The sequence below is a fragment of the Danio aesculapii genome, chromosome 9, assembly GCF_903798145.1.
Source record: "Danio aesculapii chromosome 9, fDanAes4.1, whole genome shotgun sequence".
Lineage (NCBI taxonomy): Eukaryota > Metazoa > Chordata > Actinopteri > Cypriniformes > Danionidae > Danio > Danio aesculapii.
The window spans coordinates 2,601,626-2,623,082 of NC_079443.1; the positions used below are offsets into that span (position 1 = coordinate 2,601,626).

Consider the following 21,457-nt stretch of genomic DNA (forward strand, 5'->3'; position numbering starts at 1 on the left):
GAGGGAGAGATGGTCACTAGTGGGTGGGGATTTCTTCCTCTGATGACACGTACAAAGTGAGAATATAAATCAAAGTGTTTCTGCAGACTGTTTTAATCAAATGTGAATATAAAAAATACAATTTAAAATTTTGTACCATTAGAAGCTGCTTATATTCACACACTGATACTGAGAAACCCAAAAATGTGAAAAGGATCCATTAAGAATGTATCTGTATGTGTGTTTATGGTGGTGTGCAGGTGTCTCCTGCTCCTCCAGCCCAGCACACACCCAGTACAGGAGGCCGACGGCGGAGAACCACCAGCGAGGACCCTGACGAGAAAAGAAGGAAGTTTCTGGAAAGGAACCGAGCTGCGGCGTCTCGCTGCAGACAGAAGAGGAAAGTCTGGGTACAGAGTCTGGAAAAGAAAGCTGAAGACTTGGGCTCTGTGAATGGACAGCTACAGGTATACACACACTTGAAACTTGTCGCCAGCTACTGGCCTAAACTAGCCAATACAGCAACACAAAAACACACTCATAAAGTCACTTCTTTTCTGAATGAATGAGCAGTTTGAATACTACTGGTGGTTTCAGTGTCATATTTATTGATTACCCACTTTAGTTGACCCAATTTAGCTGAATTATGATAATCACAAAGTTAAATAAATATCAGCATATCATTCTTGTCAGCTACAGGTACACACACGCACATAAATGCATTAAGACCGACACTTGTTGCCACCTACTGGCCTAAACTAGCCAATACAGCAGAACAAAAACACACTCTAGGACAGGGGTGGCGAACCTGTTTGGCATGATGAGCCAAAAAAAAAACTTTATCACTGCAAAGAGCCACACAACAGATGCGAAGTTCACTGCCTTTGGGAAATTCCCAGGCTACGGCAGAATGGAGAGAGGTGAAATGGCGCTCGAGATTTGAAGCCTTAAAATGTGACAACGAAGTCTGGCATATCAAGCAGAATGGCTTTCCATTTCTTTCAACAAAAAAATATAAATCCTCCCATTCAGATAAAAATGTTCTGCCCTCATCTTCGCATTTACGCTTAGCTGTACGCTTTCCTGACTCTGCCATGACGATTGATATTAACGAACTGCACGTCACTCGTGTTGCGCCCCAATCACACGGGGCTTCAGTGTCAACCCTTGACTGAAGGCGTGTCTGAAGTTAGAGCTGAAACGATCGTCATAGAAGCGTCAGAAAATGAAATTCAGTCAGCAATAGGCCACTGTCTAGCAGGTGTATTTGCATACAGCGATCTGATTGGCTGACGCGTCCGTTGGCGCTTAAAGTTGAGCTACTCCCAGCTTCTGCAGCGAGCAACGCTGAAGCCCCGTGTGAATGGGGCATTAGTCAATTGGTTAATGTATGTTTAAAATCGCGCGAGAGGTTGAGCCGCACAAGAGCAGTAAAAGAGCCGCAAGCGGCTCGCGAGCCGCGGGTTCGCCACCCCTGCTCTAGGAGGTGACCTCTTTTCTGAATGAATCAGCCATTTTGAACGAATAACTTGAATGATTCAATCAAACACTAATTAAGACAGCCGTTTGTTGCCACCTACTGGTGTTTTTTATCCTTGGCAGTCAATACCATCCAATACAGCAGCACACTTAGTACACTTAGAACAATAAAGCTATAGGAAGTCACCTCTTTTCTGAATGAATCAGCCATTTTGAAGGACTAACTTGAATTATTTAATGAAATGGTAATTTAGACTGGCACTTGTCGCCACCTACTGGTGTTTTTTTTTTTTATCCATTACAGTCAATACCATCTACTACAGCAGCACACTCAAAACAGTTTAGTTGAATTATGATAATCACAAAGTTGAATAAATATCAGGATATCATTCTTGTCAGCTACAGGTACACACACACACACACACACACACACACACACATGCTCGTGTCAGACTGTCTTATGAGTGCGTCTGAGAGGCAGACAAAGACGGTGATGAAGTCATTAATGTAAATTAAGAAGTGTGTTTGCGTGACAGCCGCGGCGTGATTGTTGGCGTCTCCGGCATCGATATGGCCCTGTCAATAAAGACGTTTCCTCCAGATGTCATCGGCACACAAGCGTGTCGTCTGTTCTGTCGGAGCGTTCGCGAGCTGCCCTGCAACTCTCTCAGGGAAAGCCGTCTCTTCCTCAACCCCCGTTTTGTAGCAGGCAATTAGGATCCGCCACTGACAAGTTCGAAACAGTTCACGTAACCGTTGTCTCCGCTGATAACGGCGAGTGCGGCACGTTCCAGACAATTTAATGAGATGTGCCACTGTTTATTTTGCGCGCTGTCTTTTTTATTTTGTCCGTTTAAACAAAGCGCGGAGACGGGACGGGGGAAGGGCGATTCATCCGTGGGTTATGCCAAGGAATAAACTAACACGGAGCAGATGGAGAAGTGAAGAAGGGTGTTGGGTGCGTAACAGAATGTTCGGAGGGAAGGTGTTTAATACGCGCGCATTTATCAGCACTGATGGGCTGCTGTAATTGTCCCTCTCTGCCCCGTTGGCCCAGCTGATCGGAGCGTAGAGCTCTAATGATGCTCAATTACGTTAACATCATCCTTAACTGGCTTTTTAACGAGGTGTCAGGGTTTGCGGACCGGCGCACGCCAGCTCTCCAGCCAAACATCCCCCCTGTGCTGCCTTTATGGATGCAGCCGGTCTGCGAACACATTAAACACTTTAATGGCCTGATCGCAACACTCTCTGAAAACCGCACCAGGGACAAACGAGACTCGTCAGATTTGATACATTCACGTTGATGTTTTTTTGGTGAAAGTGCATTGAGAGGGAGGACTGGAGTCGTGTCTAGGTCATTAAATACGGAATTGCTTCTGGAGCATGTTACATTGCTCTCACTTTACAATAAGGTTTCATTAGTTAATGTATTTGCTAACATCAACTAATAATGAATAATACATATCAGACACCCTAGTTTTTCACGATTTTTTAGATGATTTTTTGCGATAAAAATGATAAAATGATACAAATTTTGTGATGGTAATTCCCATGTGATTAAAAAATAAATAAAATAATAATTATATATATATATATATATATATATATATATATATATATATATATATATATATATATATACAGTTGAAGTCAGAATTATCAGCCCCCCTGAATTATTAGCCCCCCTGTTTATTTTTCCCCAATTTCTGTTTAACGGAGAAATTTTTCCAACACATTTCTAATAATAATATTTTTAATAACTCATTTCTAATAACTGATTTATTTTATCTTTGAAGACAGTAAATAATATTTGACTAGATATTTTTCAAGACACTTCTATACAGCTTTAAGTGACATTTAAAGACTTAACTAGGTTAATTAGGTTACCTAGGCTGGTTAAGGTAATTAGGCAAGTTATTATATAATGATGGTTTGTTCTGTAGACTATCGAAAACAAAATCTAGCTTAAAGGGGCGAATAATATTGACCTTAAAATAGGTTTAAAAAATTTAAAACTGCTTTTATTCTAGCTGAAATAAAACAAGTAAGACTTTCTCCAGAAGAAAAAATATTATCAGACATACTGTGAAAATTTCCTTGCTCTGTTAAACATCATTTATAAAAGAAATATTTATATCTTATATATAAATATTTAAAAAAGAAAATAAAAATCAAAGGGGGGCTAATAATTCTGACTTTACTGTATATATGAAGAGTTCAGATGCAAAAATCTCTAAATGCCATCTGAAATTCTCCTAAAATTTGCTTTTTTTTTTTGCTTCCTATGTTTATGTTTAGTTATTTCACTTGAAAGTCAATGAAAAGAACTTATTTGTCACTATAAAAGTAAAATTACAGAGCCTACATATAGGAGTCTGAGAAAAATCATAATTTTAGAAGAAAATATCTTTTTTTTTTTCTTTTAGAGGTTTATTCATCTAAACTCTTCATATATATATATATATATATATATATATATATATATATATATATATATATATATATATATATATATATATATATATATATATATATATATATATAATTTACCATATTAGGTAGCCTACAATGTTAGGTGTGCAATCTGACACAATGACACAAATCATACAAATAAAGCTTCTTTATTTTGGTCTCTTGTCAGAACAAGATCTAAAACAGATCTGAAACGGTAGGGATTAAGCCAAAGGAAGGTTGTATAAATCTTATTTTTATCTACGATCTTACTTTCTCTCAGATTTTACTGAGCATATGACGTCATGTACCTCACTCAGGACATGAGTTAGGGCTTCCCCTACCGTAATACATCTAAAACACAGACTGCTGTAAAACTCGTCAACGGCAGGGAGGCGTTTTCTCTGCAGGAAGAGAAGGAAAACGAAAATATTTATCGATTTTACCATAATACCAGCCATACATGTGAAGCGCAAATTAGGTTCTTCAATTCCATCACGTCCAGTGGCCGTCATCCCTGAAACATGGTTAATCAGCTATACTAATAAAGACTTTCGATCCAGATGTGTTTTTACATTACTGTGACGGTTGGGGTTTAGGGTAAACGCTATTAAAATACAATTAATTGGAAATTTAGTAATTAATATAAATAATTCACGTTAACTTCCGGGCGCAGCCATATGATCTGTAACTGATTAACCATGTGGATGGATGATAACAGCATTCTAAGCCTACCAATATACGCAGAAGGCCCCTACTGGCCCATATCTATCAGCTGATAACACCCATTCAATCAAGTGATTGCATTCAAATCGGCTGCACAAGATCAGTAAGGTTCATGCTGTAGGTGGTCATTGCATCCCTAGAGTCTGAGACGCAGCATTCTACCTCAGTCATTTGTAATCCAGAGTCCTGATTTTTGGGGAACATTCCTCAAGTTTCTTTAGAACAGGGTCGGTTTTCTTTTCAACTGAGCTTTTGACACCTTAAAGCACCTCTGTTGCTATTCTTTCTACCAATCTGTCAATCTCAGCTTGGCTCAGCAAAGGCGAGGCTTGATCCGCCATGATTGTTGTTTGACAATCCTCCTGATTTTGAGGGTTTCAAACTTCTTTCAAGTAGCGCGCATGATCTAATGTTTATTTACAAGATCTTAAAATATATGCTGTTATATGTCTTAATTAAAATATCAAAAAGATACCGATGAGAAGCGGAGACCAAGGTTACATCCAAAATCTCTTACTTCCATTCTATGTACTGTAGCACGCTAAAAACTGTATGTGAGCCGAGTAGTATGTTCGAATTCAAAGAAATACCCTGATGACCTACTACTTCCGGTGAGATTCTGAAGATGGACGCTACGCTATACCATGATGCATCTCAAGGGAATTCATGAATGGTAGTGAAGCAGCTCAACTGACGCGTAATGATGATAAAATAGAGGATGTACATCCGAGTTCAGTTCATACTACTCACAGTCATACTGTATAGAACGTACTTTTCTAACGGTCGAGTAGTTCATTTCAATTCAAATGCAGTTCCTACTGAGTAGTAGGCGATTTCGGACGCAGCCCAAGTGTTGACCTGCTACTCCCCCATTACCGTAACAGGACTCAAAATTTTAATATATTTTGTATTCAGTCCTGTGTGTCAAAGCTGAACATTCAGCACCATCACTCATTTCTTTAGCATCACTTGATTCTTCAGAAATTATTATAATGTATTTATGATACGATTATATTAATGTTTTCAACGCGCTTATCCAGATCCGATCACGTGATCGGAAATCGGGCCTGATCACGCAGTTTCAGACTGGATCGGATGCGGACATTACCTCCTAATCAAGACTTGAATATATATATATATATATATATATATATATATATATATATATACACACAGTTGAAGTCAGAATTATTAGCCCCCCTAAATTATTAGCCCTAGTTGTTTTTCAAGACACTTCTATACAGCTTAAAGTGACATTTAAAGGCTTAACTAGGTTAATTAGGTTAACTAGGCAGGTTAGGGTAATTAGGCAAGTTATTGTATAATGATGGTTTGTTCTGTAGACTATCCAAAAAATATATAGATTAAAGGGGCTAATAATTTTGACCTTAAAATAGTTCCTAAAAAATTTAAAACTGCTTTTATTCTAGCCAAAATAAAACAAATAAGACTTTCTCTCTAGAAGAAAAAATATTATCAGACATACTGCGAAAATTTCCTTGCTCTGTTAAACATCATTTGGGAAATATTTAAAAAAGAAAAAAGAAATCAAATGGGGCTGATAATTCTGACTTCAGCTGTATATATTCTCATTATTTTTTTAACACATATATCTATAGCTATGCATCTATAGTTCCTAAAAGCACAGGAACTGGATCTTTTTGTTTATGTGCCTGTTGGGTATTTTAAGCTGAGGTGCTGTTTGTTTTTATATCAGATTTCTTTTATATTTACTGTTGCACTGAAGTCCAAAAATGAAGAATTGATTATTTATTATTTGATTGTTCAAGCTACCTCACAGAAGTGCTCTGTTCATTAACAGAGTTGTTAAAATAAGCTGAATTAAATAAAAGACATCCTGGATCTGCTTCTTCGCTTTTCTTTTATCTTTTTTTATGTATAATAGAAGTATCGGATCGGGTTTCGGTATCGGTAGATACTCAAAATCAAATGACTCGGACTCGAGGGAAAAAAACCTAATCGGGACATCCCTAAAAACTACTCTATGGTTTGAATTAAATGGATTTTTCCAAGATGTGTTAAGATCTAAGAATGTGGGGCGTCTTTGCATTGGAATCAGAGATTTAATTGTGAACTCACTTCAGTTTAATCAATTTCATAAAATACAAAACTTATGTGATCTAGCTTCCCAAGTAAATGTGTTAAGATCTAAGAATGGGGGGGCAGAAAATGCTGAAGGAAAACATCTTTGCATTGGAATCAGAGTGAACAGTGTGTTCATTTCCCATTGTTTCTAGTGTTTTTATTTCAAAATGAAGCCTTTTATAATTTAAGAATCATTCTGTGCTTCATTTATCTATTTCGAGAACACATCGTCATATTATACGTCCTGCAAATGATTACATATTCTTCACTTTGCCTAAAAAAGTTTCAAATTGACCTTTATAAAAGCTGCAAGACGGCGCTCACACTGTTCTGTAGATATCAACACGGCAGTGAGCCTTTAAGGAGCTCATAATAATAATCGACTGTGACCAAGTGGACGTCCAAACCGGATGACTGAAGATTGCAGTCTTGGGTGCACTACTTAAAGAAGAGAAGACGAGAGAGGTCTACTTTGTGGTTGTAATGAAAGATGGCAGTTTCTGCCACAGTGTTGGAGCAGCTGTGTTTAAATCTGCTTCTCATCGTGCCAACATTAAACAGATGGAGTGAAATAAACTGGCACGCTTCTACACGGCTGCATTAAACATCGCTGGCCATGTTTCTGAGGAACAGAAATCAGTGCCCTTCTTTTTACTCCCGTTCGGCTCTCTGTAAATCCTGTTAAAGTCACCTTGGCTGTTAAAAAGGCTGTCTTTAGCGCATGCAGAACAGCACGGCCTCATGGGAGTCGTAGCGGCAGACGAGAGTAAATCTCAGCAGAATGGCGACAGTGTTCGGCTGACGGAGGGGAGAGAGCTCTCTCTGTGCTGCGCTCTCGTGGGACTCTGCCATTAAGCAGCTATAATTGTGTCCCTGAAAAAAGCTCAAACGAAGAAGAGCTAATGATCTGTTTTTGTCTGTTGATTTCTCAAACTGACTCCGCTCGCTGTCTGTCTGTCCAGAACGAGGTGACTCTTCTGCGTAATGAGGTGGCTCAGCTCAAGCAGCTCTTACTGGCTCATAAGGACTGTCCTGTGACGCTCATGCAGAAGAAGTCCGGATACCAGCGTGAGTAAGACTCCACTGCACATTTCACCTTGTCACACACATTCGAAATGTCCAGAGCCTTTAGTTGCATGCCAAAAGATACTCTTTACACTATTCAATTGAGTTCATCTTTATTTCTCTAGCGCTTTAACAATGTAGATTGTGTCAAAGCAGCTTAACACAGAAGTTCTAGTAAATTTCAGAGTTGAAGTTCAGTTCAGTTGAGTTCAGTTCAGTGTGGTTTAATTTTCACTGCTGAAAGTCCAAACACTGAAGAGCAAATCCATCGATGCGCAACTCTACAAGTCCCAAACCAAGCAAGCCAGTGGCGACAGTAGAGGAGCAAACTTCACCAATTGACGAAAGTGAAGGATAAAACCTCAAGAAAGCCAGGCTCAGTTGGGTATGACCATTTCTTCTCCTGCCAAACGTCTTGTGCAGAGCTGCAGTCTAGGCACTTACACAAGTAAAAAATCTGTACTTTTACTGTCCCTTGAGTACATTTGTAGTGCTGTATCAGTACGTTTACTCCACTACTTTCCTTCAACCTGCAGTCACTTCTTTATTATTTCTTGTCTATGGGGATTAGAAAAATCAGACCTAAGATTCCTGTCCAATCAAATCGCACCTAGAAGGAAAATTGCATCTTAATGAACTACCTCAAGACATGGGCGATTTATAAATTTAGCAAACTGTTTGGAAGCATTAAAAGTGTCCAAGAAGATGTCCAAAATCAGTACACGCATTGACCCGGAGACTGTTAAGTTGCATGTCACTGATGAGAAGATGAAGGATGTTTACTCTATGATGACCGAAATGGCCTTAAACACCCAGTAGGCACAAGACGTCAACATGATGTTAGAATGACGTTGTACCCTGACATCATGGGGACATTGCATTTTGTTTGGAAATGAAGATCGGGTTGACGTCAGGTCAGTGTCTGATGTCCAACCAAATATCAAGGTCTAATGATGTTACAGCTTGACGCTGTGTGGATGTCACAACTATGACGTCTATCAGACATTGGATTTTGGTTGCCATACCTGATGAATAAATGTCAGTATTTGACGTCAACATGACGTTGGTTTAAGATGTTGACTCGACGTTGGATTTTGGTCAGTTTCTAACAACCTAAAATTGACCAAATATCAACGTCATTATTGGACATCAAAATAATGTTGTCCTTAGACTCTAGCTAGACGTTGAAATTTGGTCACCTGACATCACAACCTAAATCTAACCTAATATCAACGTCTTATGATGTTGTGTGCCGGCTGGGCAATAACTAGATGCAATACAGAATGCATTTACACACACATACCCAAATTACAACGCATTAGCTTTTCACAGAGTACTACTCACTAATCTCGAGTACTTTCGAAAGGTCTACTCTTTACTCATACTTTGAGTAATATTCACAACAGATGCTTTTACTCTACTTGCACTACATTTTAGGCAAGTAATGCTACTTTTACTTGAGTATGATTTTACAGCACTCGTTCCACCACTGTTGACGACACGTAAAATTTTACTCCGGTTTCAAATGTGGTTCATCAAAGCAGGGATTTTCAGAACCAACACACTACTCTGGAAGATTCTAGTGCGTCTGAAGATCTTGTTTTGCTCAGGTCCAGGAGTGTTTAATTGAGGTCTAAATGTCAGTGGTCACTAAGAAACGGGTTTGGACAGCCCTGTACTAAAACATAAGATCTAATCTCACTTACTGCATATTCATTTTGCAAATGAGCAAAAATCTTTGGACTGCCAACTGCGCTTAATGGGTTTTAAAGTTAATGGGATGTTCTTTGTTGTTTTGTTCTGCATATTTTATTGTTGTTGACTGTAACAGATGAGTGTTACCCCTAATGAGTGTTCTGTGGGTGTTTGAGGAAATGTGAAGAGTGGAAAATAAACCAGTCCTGAGTGTGAAATAACACAGATTCATCTCATCCCATTATTACAACACAACGCCAAGGACTCGCTCAAAAGCACTGTTCGCTAACAAAATGATCCCCGCTGTATGTGGCGCTGTCCTCTTTAAGATGAGTGATAAAGAGGTATTCGGAAAGCGAGGGTTGCTTTTGTTGCACGTGCGTCTTTGGCCGTTATGCTTTAATGACACCTTGTGAAATGTGCAGATCTGCGACTCGTCTGCCATATGCAGCCACTTCATATCAATTAGCTGTTGTCACCGGGACGGAGAAGCGGTTTGCGGGAGCGATTGCATGCGCTCATCTGCCACAGGCTTCAAGAGACACTAAAACTTAACGGCTGCCTACATCGCTCTGCTGGTGTGTAAGCACTTTTTTGAGCATAACTTTCAGCGCTTCCATTTCACATCTTGACCAATGCATCGTTGGTTGGCTTTGAGTGTGTGTGTGTGTTATCGCGTATCTGTGTTCGGCTCATTTTGTAACCCAACGCTGACTTGTATTGACAATGATTGCCTCCAAAATGAGTGTATTATAGCGGAGAGCCTGACAGAAGCGCAGTTTCACAACTGAGATGCGCCGCTGCAGCCGTGCAGTTCATTATGCGCCGGCATTGTTAAGCAGCTTGACTGACAGGTCTCATGCATATTATGAGCCGGATGGTTGGCGGGTGAGATTGGGTTGTCAGAGAGCGGGTTCATTTGCAGGCGTCTGGTCGGTCGTTGCGGGGTAGGGGAGAGTATGGAGATGATCGAAACCATTCTTCAATCCTGTTTATGCTGCCGATGTCACCGAATGCCGTGAGAGGTCATATATTAGTCACCTGTGCAAATGAGGCTCGGAGAAGAGCATCATTCCATCTCTGCCGGATTTGTAAACAACGCCGGTTTGTGCCACATTCATCCCGGGACGGAGAAGCAGCAGATGGTCATCACCTGTCAAAATAAGGTCTTAATACTGTGAAAAAGTGCAGACGTCAGTTGAGGTTTCGTGTGATGCCATTCGGCCACCTGAACGCTCCCGTCTTCTGCTCTCCATTACAGTCAGTTACGTCTGAAATGCATAAAAATCGCATTGTGCTTGGGTAGAACAGGTGTAAAGCATGGCAGACGAGATCCCGCTTGGCAAAGCATTTTCATTTGTGATTGCGTACTTAAGTGAAGTATGTTTCTGGGCTTGATCTCTCAGCGCTGCCCTGGTAGCAGGTGGGGGGAAATTACCCAGGCTGCCCTGCAAACAGGGCAGGCCATGCCTCCGTTTGGCATTGCGTAAGCCCCATCTGCTCGCAGTGGAGAAGATACGAGAGGAGGTGAGCGGAGAAAGGTCTCTAGAGCATGCAACGCTGTGTATAATAATATATCACTCCTTTTCCTGCTCAATACCATTAGGAGTAATTACAGATGCCTGAACACAGAGCCGGAGAGAGGAAAATACCCAACTCTCGATTACTGAGTTCGACCTTACGTGCACAGGGCCGGCGAGGGTATTTACAACTCCTTGGCATACACGTGTAGCCGAATTCAGATGCGGATATGAACCACGCACACTATCAAATACCCCTGCATTAATTACCAAGTGCCATTTCAGTAGTGCCTGCTTCATTAGCTATATTAATTATTATGGTAGTCTGCATTTCTTTGCAAGTCAGAGCCTTTTTTCATTCCCTTCCTCATCAGGAGCCAATTAATTCAATGCAACTGCAGAACAGCTGGTGGCATTTGGACCGCGCATCTCTGCCGCTCTCCTGTGTGTGTATCATTAAAATCAGGTGCAGTAATTATCTGTCGCTGCAGTAGTTGGCAGGAAAGGAAGGGGATCGTGGGGAGGGCTGCGAGAGTCTGGCCGAACGCTACAGCCTCTAATATACCCTGATGATGTTGGTTTAAAATGACATTGTAACTTTAATTAAAGGTTACAAAGCAAGCACGGGGATTAATAAAAGACAAAGTGTTCGGCTGGGAAAGTCTTTAATAGCAATCATGCTAGCAACTCATCCGGTGCAAAAAGAGTTTCGTTTATGGGGATCAGAACTAAGCTTATTGCTCATGTCATTTCTTTCCAGTAGGGGGTTAAGATTTGGCTGGGTAGTATCGGTAGTTAGTACCTGATGGTAGATGTCATCACTACAGCTCAAGAGCAGTCAGTCAGTGGTGAATACAGATCAGATGAAGTTAAGGCAGAGATGGGAGCAAACCGTAGAGGGGAATTTAAAGTCATTTCTCCCCAGCAGGGGGCTAACATTTGGCTGGTTAGGATAGGTCACCAAACTTGTTCCTAGAGGGCCAGTGTCCTGCAGATTTTAGCTCCAACCCTAATCAAACACACATGAACAAGCTAATCAAGGTCTTACTAGGTATACTTGAAACACCCACGCAGGTGTGTTGAGGCAAGTTGGAGCTAAACCCTGCAGGGACAACAGCCCTCCTGGACCGAGATTGGTGACCCCTGGTATAGGTAGTTGGTGCCTGATAGTAGATGTCATCACTACAGCTCAAGAGCAATCAGTCAGTGGCGAATATAGGTCAGGTGAAGCTAAGGCAAGGATGGATGCAAACCTTACAGGGGGGATTTAAAGTCATTTCTCCCCAGCAGGGGGCTAACATTTAGCTGGTTAGTACAGGTAGTTAGTACCTGATAGTAGACGTAATCTCTACAGCTCAAGAGGAATCAGTCAGTAGCGAATATAGGGTAGGTGAAGCTAGGGCAAGGATGGATGCAAACCTTAGAGGGGGGATTTAAAGTCATTTCTCCCCAGCAGGAGGTCAATAATTGGCTGGTTAGTATAGCTAGTTAGTGCCTGATGGTAGATGTCATCACTACAGCTCAAGAGGAATCAGTCAGTGGTGAATACAGGTCAGATGAAGCTAAGGCAAGGATGGGAGCAAACCATAGAGGCGGGAATTAAAGTCATTTCTCCCCAGCAGGGGGTCAACAATTGGCTGGTTAGTATAGCTAGTTAGTGCCTGATGGTAGATATCATCACTACAGCTCAACACCTATCAGTCAGGGGGGAATGTAGGTCAGGTGAAGCTAAGGCAAGGATGAACGCAAACCTTAGAGGGGGGATTTAAAGTCATTTCTCCCCAGCAGGGAGTCAACATTTGGTTGGTTTGTATAGCTAGTTAATGCCTGATGGTAGATGTCATCACTATACCTCGAGTGATCAGTGATGAATACAATCAGGTGAGGCTAAGGCAAAGATAGGAGCAAACCTTAAGGTCAAGACACACCAATTAAAGGTTGGCAATTATTCAGTGTCAGGCCGCCTGTGTGTCTAGTTTGTTTGGTGTGTTTCACATGTCTCCCCTTGTCGAGTTAACATTAGAGGAAATTGGCCCAAATCGGTGTCGGCCATCAGCTGAAGAGAGTCCTTTGATTGGTTATTCAGCAATGAATAAGAGCGCAAGATCAAAAACGGAAGTGACGAAACTAAGCTAACGATTTAAGTCAGCAGGGAACTCAAATAATCCAGCTGTAATTGTGCTGTATTTCTCAAATAATTGGAACCAATATGGATTGTCAGACATATGATATGCATGAATGAATCCCCCTGGGGAGTGTCAAGTACTGTGAAAATGGTACTAAATGTTGCTTTGTTTATGGTTTATATGCGTGCATCACAAGTTCTGGTTACCGTTTGTGAAATAAGAAAACAGACTACTGGCTTCTACAGTCATCTCCGGTCCATTTGTTGTGATCACGTGCAGCTTTTTTCTTCAGATGCGGCTGAAGTGAGGCGACAACACAGTTGATTATTGTCTGCACTAATTCTTTGGCGTCAGCTTTGTGTGTCCCATGGTTTAGAGAGAGTAAATCAAAGTCTTGTTTAAGAATAATCTGTTCACGCTATGGCTATATTTGCAACGCCTCTGGACAGGTCATCTAAGACCAAGTCCTGTCTAAATGAAGGGGGAGTCCTGAAATCTAAAAACAGCTCACTGAACTCACAATAAGATTAAACATCAAATCAGCAACAGAAGCGGAAGTGAGCAGTGTCATGAGTTGTGTGGCTTAAGCTCTAATTGAATTTAAAACATTTCTAGTTTGCTAGAGCGCATGCATAAAGATTGGCAAGTATTTCACAATACCAATCTTGGTCATGGCTGTTTAAATGGTAACAAGAGGACATGGTTACAAAAACTGAAAGAACAGAAACAAAACCTGGAACAAGAACGGAAGATGAGACTGGAAAGACACAGTGATGGGATGTGATGTCATTTCTCTAGGCAATAACAGCGCAGGGATGCAGTAGTAGCTAGGATTACCGTAATCAACTAGCCAATCTGTACAGAGCCTCTACCCTAAAGAACCACCAGGCTATAAAGATTGATGATTGCCTATTCTGACTGAAAGATTGGACTTCCTTCACTGTGTTGGCCACACTGAGCGATGCGCTTTCCGCATTCATAGTAATACGAGTGAACCATCTTTGTATATCTTTGGGGAAATGTAAAAACTGAGCAGCTGCCATCGTCATAAACAGGAATGCTATAATTCAAATGTGAAGCCATTTGTTGCTGACTAGGGATCTCATGATAACAGATTTTTACCACACATTTGTTTAGGCCAAAATAATTTCTATATAATAAAGCAATAAAAGCAACACACTGGAACAGATGATAACCCGCTACAACGGACAGTGGATAGAGAACAGATTTCTTTACTCTATTTTCTTTTTTTCGTAAGTCGTTTGGAAAAATGCATTGTAAATGACACGACTCAGGGCTGCCCTCTCACATTTAGAATACCAAATTAGTGGTTGTGCTGTGCATGTGTCAAACATCTCAGTTCTGTAGATGTCTTCTTTATACAGTCCACACACTGGTTGAGTGTCTCATTTGTGTCTTGGATCTTCTGAGACATGATTTTGTGGCGTTATGCTTGCAAAAATCCAAATAGCATGAAGGAATGACAAGGATCTTTTTGAAAGATCTTGTGACACTTAGACAATGATGCTGATAAATTTAGCTTTCCATCTTAAATTAGATGACATTAGAATATACACTCATGGGCCACTTTATTAAGTACACCTTACTAGTACCGGGTTGAACCCTCTTTTGCCTTCAGAACTGCCTTAATCCTTCGTGGCATAGATTCAACAAGGTACTGGAAATATTCCTCAGAGATTTTGCTCCATATTGGTATAGTGTCACGCTGTTTCACTCATTGTCATGTTCAAGAAACCAGTCTGAGATGATTCACGCTTTATGACAGGGTGCGTTATCCTGCTGGAAGTAGCCATCAGAAGATGGAGACACTGTGGTCATAAAGGGATGAACATGATCAGCAACTATACTCAGGTAGGCTATGGCGTTGACACGATGCTCAATTGGTACTGATGGACCCAAAATGTGCCAGGAAAATATCCCCCACACCATTACACCACCACCACCAGCCTGAACCATTGATACAAGGCAGGATGGAGCCATGCTTTCATGTTGTTGATGACAAATTCTGACCCGACCATCTGAATGTGTCAGCAGAAATGGAGACTCATCAGACCAGGCAACGTTTCTCCAATCTTCTATTGTCCAGTTTTGGTGAGCCTGTGTGAATTGTAGCCTCAGTTTCCTGTTCTTAGCTGACAGGAGCGGCACCCGGTGTGGTCTTCTGCTGCTGTAGCCCATCTGCCTCAAGGTTGGACGTGTTGTGTGTTCAGAGATGCTCTTCTGCAGACCTCGGTTGTAACGAGTGCTTATTTGAGTTACTGTTGCCTTTCTATCAGTTGGAACCAGTCTGGCCATTCTCCTCTGACCCCTGGCATCAACAAGGCATTTACGCCCACAGAACTGCCACGTTCAAAGTCACTTAAATCCCTTTTCTTCCCCGTTCTGATGCTCGATTTGAACTGCAGCAGACTGTCTTGATATACATGTCTAAGTGCACTGAGTTGTTGCCACACGACTCCGAGCGACTCCCCTTGTTACGTTGGGCGGGAAGTCGAAACTAATTTTCATGTGAAGCAACACACCCCTAAAATGGCTGCCTGTGTACACGGCCCCCAAATGACACTTTTTAACACATTATAATAAAACAATCTAAATTGTGTTTTGAACTGAACCTAAATTGGCACACTCAGAAGAACCATAATTTTAATATTAAATCTTTAAAAAGGGGTAAACTATGTGCCCTTTAAATAAAAAACTACAATTAAAAAATTTAAATAACGTTATTCTTAAGAATATCTATAGGTTAGTATGCTCCAAACAGTGACAAAACTCACATTTAGAAGATATAAAACTGATATAAACATGTAAAGCTTGCAGTTTATCACCTACGCCTAAACAGATCAACGTTTTTTTTTCACGTCACTTCCAAAATTAAAATTTTCTGACCAATCAAATGCTCTCTAGTGTCTGACATGCCCCGCCCCTTCTTCTTATTTGTTTTTCATTTGACATGCTTGAGCTCAACCCCTTTTACTGGCAGAGCTGTGATAAAACAAAACGCTATTGGCTGTTTTTAAGGGGAAGGAGCTACTCGATGTCCCGCCCTCATTTTAAGTTTCAGTTCAAATTCAGTTCAAATGTTTACATCAAATAAATAAAATGCTCATTTATCTGTGTGTGTTTCAGCGCTGGATAAAGAGGACAGCTGTGGTGAGATGTCTGTTTCCAGCAGCCCCCAGAACGAGGCCATCCAGCACAGCTCCATCAGCACATCCAATGGTGTGAGTTCGTCCACAGCGGCCTCCGTCCTCACAGCATCCAGCCCTGCAGCCGGAGCCGCCGCTGACCCCAGCACAGAGGACGAGGATGAGGACGAGCACGGCCAGCCTTCGGGAAGCTGATCTGAGACCTGCTCGCCACTCATTTCAGTAAAAAAAGCACTTCAGCCGTTATGTAGAAACCAGACTGATGGGGTAATGTTTTCTGAAATTGTCCACTTTAGTTTATTTGCCTTTATTTTGCACAAGTGAAAGTTTGTTTTTAATGATTATTGTTTATTTGGCCATTCTTACAGCTCCTCTAGAGTAAAACATTTGAGTTTTACCGTCTTTGAATCCATTCAGCCAATCTCAGAGTCTCATTATTAGCTTAGCTTAGCATAGTTCACTGAATCGAATTAGACCATTAGCATCGCACTCAAAAATAGTTTTTCTTCCATTTGTGGAGATTGAAAAACCATGAGTGGAATTGTCTGGGATTGTCCACTTTATTTATTTGTCTTTGTTTTGCACATGAATGAAAGTTTTTTTAATAATTGTTTTTAAACGAACGCTCCACCTTATTTTTGGAAACAGGCTCATTTTACAGCTCCTCTAGAGTAAAACAGTCGAGTTTTACTGGTTTTGAATCTATTCGGCCAATCTCAGTCTCACTATTAGCTTAGCTTAGCATAATTTATAGAATCGGATTAGACTGTAGCATCTCGCTCAAAAATAGTTTTGATCATTTTCCTATTTAAAGCTTGACTGTTCTATTGTTACATCGCACTCTAAAGCTGTGTTCACACCAAACGCGGCACGTGCGGATAAATCACGCTATTCGCGCGTAAATAGACGCATGAACGTTTTTAATTTACTCGCTTCACTCACACCGCCTTATTCGCGAGTATCATGCCGCAGGATGTCTATTTGCATCTTTACAATAACTTAACATGTAAATCACTTACGATTGGCGCTTCTTCCATGTCTGGTGTGAACGCAACATTAGACTGACTGAAAATTCAGGACTGTTTTCAGGTGCTGTGTAATATCAATGATCCTGCTGAGGTCATGGCATTGAAAGTTCCTTAATTATTACCCCTGAATAAGAGTATAGTTCCTAGACATCGAAATAGAGTGATTTTCAGTTCCCATAGAGTAAAACAGTTGAGTTTTACTGTTTTTGAATGCGTTCAGTCGATCTCCGGGATTCACTTTTAGCTTAGCTTAGCATAGTTCACTGAATCAGATTAGACCGTTAGCATCTCGCTCAAAATGAATTAGTTTTGATAATTTTCCTATTTAAAGCTGGACTCTTCTGTTGTTACATCGTGTACTAAGATGCGAGCCTTCAGGCGGCTGATCTGAGACAATCTCAACTCATTTCAGAGAAAAGCACTTCAGCTGTTATGTAGAAACCAGACTGATGGGATAATGTTTTTTTTCATTTGTGGAGATTGAGAATGATCAAAGGATCGTTTGGATCGATAGGATCGATAAATTGCTTTTAAATGAACACTCCACTTTATTTTGGGAAACAGGCTAATTTTACAGCTCCTCCAGAGTAAAACAGTTGAGTTTTGTCATTTTTTAATACATTCAGCCAATCTCAGAGTCTCACTGTTAGCTTAGCTTAGCATAGTTCATTGAATCAGGTTAGACCATTAGCATCTCGCTCAAAAATAACAAGAGTTAGATAATTTTTCGATTCAAAGCTTGACTCTTCGGTTCTTACATCGTGCACTAAGACCGACGGAAAATTCAGGAATATTTTTAGGTGCTGTGTAATATTATTGATCCTGCCGAAGTCATGGTACTTCAGGAAAGTTCCTTGATTATTACACCAGAATAAGAGTATAGTTCCTGGACATCGAAATAGCGTAATTTTACAGCTCCTTCAGTTCAAAACAGTTGAGTTTTACTGTTTTTGAGTCCATTCAGTCGATCTCCGGGTCTCACTTTTAGCTTAGCTTAGCATAGTTAATTGAATCAGATTAGACCATTAGCATCTTGCTCAAAATTAACAAGATTTTTTATCATTTACCTAATTAAAGCTTGAAGCTTCTGTAGTTACATCATACACTAAAACCGACTGAAAATTCAGGACTATTCTCAGGTGCTGTGTAATATCATTGATCCTGCCGAAGTCATGGTACTTCAGTAAAGTTCCTTAATTATTATGCCAGAATGATATCTAAGTTCCTGGACATCGAAGTAGAGTTATTTTCAGCTCCCCTAGAGTAAAGTAGTTGAGTTTTACCATTTTTTAATCCATTCAGTTGATCTTTGGGTCTCATTATTAGCTTAGCTTAGCATAGTTCATTGAATCAGGTTAGGCCGATAGCATCTCGCTCAAAAATAGCAAGATTTTTTCTTACTTTCGTGGAGATCGAAAAAAGTATGAATGGAATTGTCCACTTTAATTTATTTGCCTTTATTTTGCACAGGAGTGTTTTTTATTTAAATTTTTTATAATTGTTTTTAAACGAACACTTTTGTTGGAAATAGGCTCATTTATATGTCCTCTAAAGTAAAAAAGTTGAGTTTTACTGTTTTTGAATCCATTCAGCCGATCTCAGAGTCTCAATTTTAGCTTAGCTTAGCATAGTTCATTGAATCGGATTAGACCGTTAGCATCTCACTCAAAAATAACAAGATTTTTGATCATTTTTCTATTTTAAACTTAACTCTTCTGAAGTAACATAGTGTACTAAGACCGACAGAAAATTCAGGCCTATTTTTAGGTGCTGGTTTTTATCATTGCGTACTTCAGCAAAGTTACTTGTTTATAACGCCAGAATGAGAGTATAGTTCCTCGCCATACTGACCTAGAAACTAGCAACTTTTCTTTTCCATCAATCTAAGCACACAATCTACCTACAGATAAGTCAAGCTTTAAATAGGAAAACTATCATAAATCTTTGGTCATTTTTTGACAAGATGCTAATGGTCTAATCCAATTTAATGATCTATGCTAAGCTAAGCTAAAAGTGCTCCCGCTAGACCTGGAGATCGGCTGAATGGATTTAAAGATGGTCAAATTCAACTTTAGGAGAGCTTTAAAATGAGACTATTACCAAATAAAGTGATATGTTCCTTTGAGTGAACCTGATATGAGGAGCAGCTTTAAAACAATATCAGTCTTCTAGCGCCGTGTTGTTGTGGTGTGAATGTGTTTGACATGAATGATTGTTTTCTCAGCAGTGATTGTAGGACTTTTTTAAAACGCTTGCTTATATATGTGCCATTTATTTATTAATTTATTTACTCGTCTGTGATTTCAGTTTCTTTTAGTCTTAATTCCATCTCTGTTTTAGGTGATTAGTGATTCCCCAGGAAGCTTTTCATGGACTCATTTTGATAAGAAGCGTGATGCTTTTTTTTAAGTGACGTTTTTCCTGATTACTTACTTACAAAGTGGCTGACTTTGTATTCGTGGTGTCATTAGTTCATTCACTTTGGTCGTCTTTCTGATTACAGTGTAATTAAGGAAGCATTGTATATGCCATTACGATGAAATCATTGTATGTGATCTCTTCTGGTAATTTGTCTTAGGATCATGACAAAAAAAGTTTAAAAGAAACTGAAAAAACCTTCAAATAAGCCAATCTTAATAGCAGTTCTGACTTTAGATATAAAACTGAACTGATCTTTAAATAATGACTCTTTTAAGTTCAACTATTAGGGGATAGTTCACACAAAAATGAAGAATGTTGGAAACTTATAACCATTGACTTTCATTGTATTTGTTTTTCTTACTATGGAAGTCAATGGTTACCGGAAATATCTTCAACAGAATATGTTCAACAGAATAGAAAATGAAAAATCAGTCAACAATTTGAAGAATGTTGGAAAACCTGTAACCATTGACTTTCAGTGTATTTGTTTTTCCTACTATGGAAGTCAATGTCTGCCAGAAATATCTTCAACAGAATATGTTCAACAGAATAGAAAATGAAAAGTCAGTCAACAGTTTGAAGAATGTTGGAAAACCTGTAACCATTGACTTTCATTGTATTTGTTTTTCCTACTATGGAAGTCAATGTTTACCGAAAATATCTTCAACAGAATAGAAAATGAAAAATCTGTCAACAGTTCGAAGAATGTTGGAAAACCTGTAACCATTGACTTTGTGTATTTGTTTTTCCTACTATGGAAGTCAATGGTTATCGGAAATATCTTTAACAGAATATGTTCAACAGAATAGAAAATGAAAAATCAGTCAACAATTTGAAGAATGTTGGAAAACCTGTAACCATTGACTTTCATTGTATTTGTTTTTCTTAATATGGTAGTTAATGGTTACCGGAAATATCTTCAACAGAATAAAGTAAACAAAAAAAATAAAAAGTAAAAAAAATTAAAAATTTGGGGCCGATACCAATATCATGGAATAATAAAAACAAAATACTTAAGATGGTTAAGGTTAGGGTTATGGTTAGGTTAGGGTTAGTATATTATATGCAGTACCAGTCAATATATGCATATTGTAGTACAGTACCATGTAAAAGAACACTTACCCATCCATGTATGCAAACTTTTGACTAGCACTATATAAAAATGCAGTATATTTATGTAAACATAGTAGATATAGATATATAAACACATTTTTGCTGTGATTTATTCAGGAAGCACAGCATTTCCAAATGTAAACACCTGAAATCAATTAAGGAATAATAATGAAAAACAAACTGATTTGGCATGTTTTATTCTGTTGTAGTCTAAATAGTCAGTATTTTTTGTCAACAATTTGAGGAATGTGGAAAACCTGTAACCATTGACTTTCATTGTATTTGTTTTTCCTACTATGGAAGTCAATGGTTACCGGAAATATCTTCAACAGAATAAATAAACTCAGAATGGTTTAGAACCACTTGAGGGAGAGTAAATAGTAGAGCCCGACTGATATGTTTTTTTGTTTGTTTGTTTGTTTTTTTTCAGATACCGATATTATGGAGTAAAAAAATACTTATGACCGATAAGGTTAGGGTTAGCATATTATATGCAGTGCCAGTCAATATATGCATATTGTAGTACAAAACAAGTCCAAAGAACACTTAACCATCCATGTGTGCATTGGGTGGGTGGT

The 21,457-nt window shown here is 39.4% G+C and overlaps 1 protein-coding gene across 1 annotated transcript in view; it reads left to right on the forward strand.

Moving 5' to 3' along the window:
* Positions 1–21,457, forward strand: part of atf2 (activating transcription factor 2) — a 47,579-nt gene extending 26,122 nt beyond the window's left edge. The window contains exons 10-12 of the mRNA XM_056465177.1: positions 240–446; positions 7,707–7,812; positions 16,298–21,457. Of these exons, the coding sequence (XP_056321152.1) occupies positions 240–446; positions 7,707–7,812; positions 16,298–16,512 (528 nt within the window). The 3' untranslated portion in view covers positions 16,513–21,457. The remainder of the gene's footprint in view (positions 1–239; positions 447–7,706; positions 7,813–16,297) is intronic.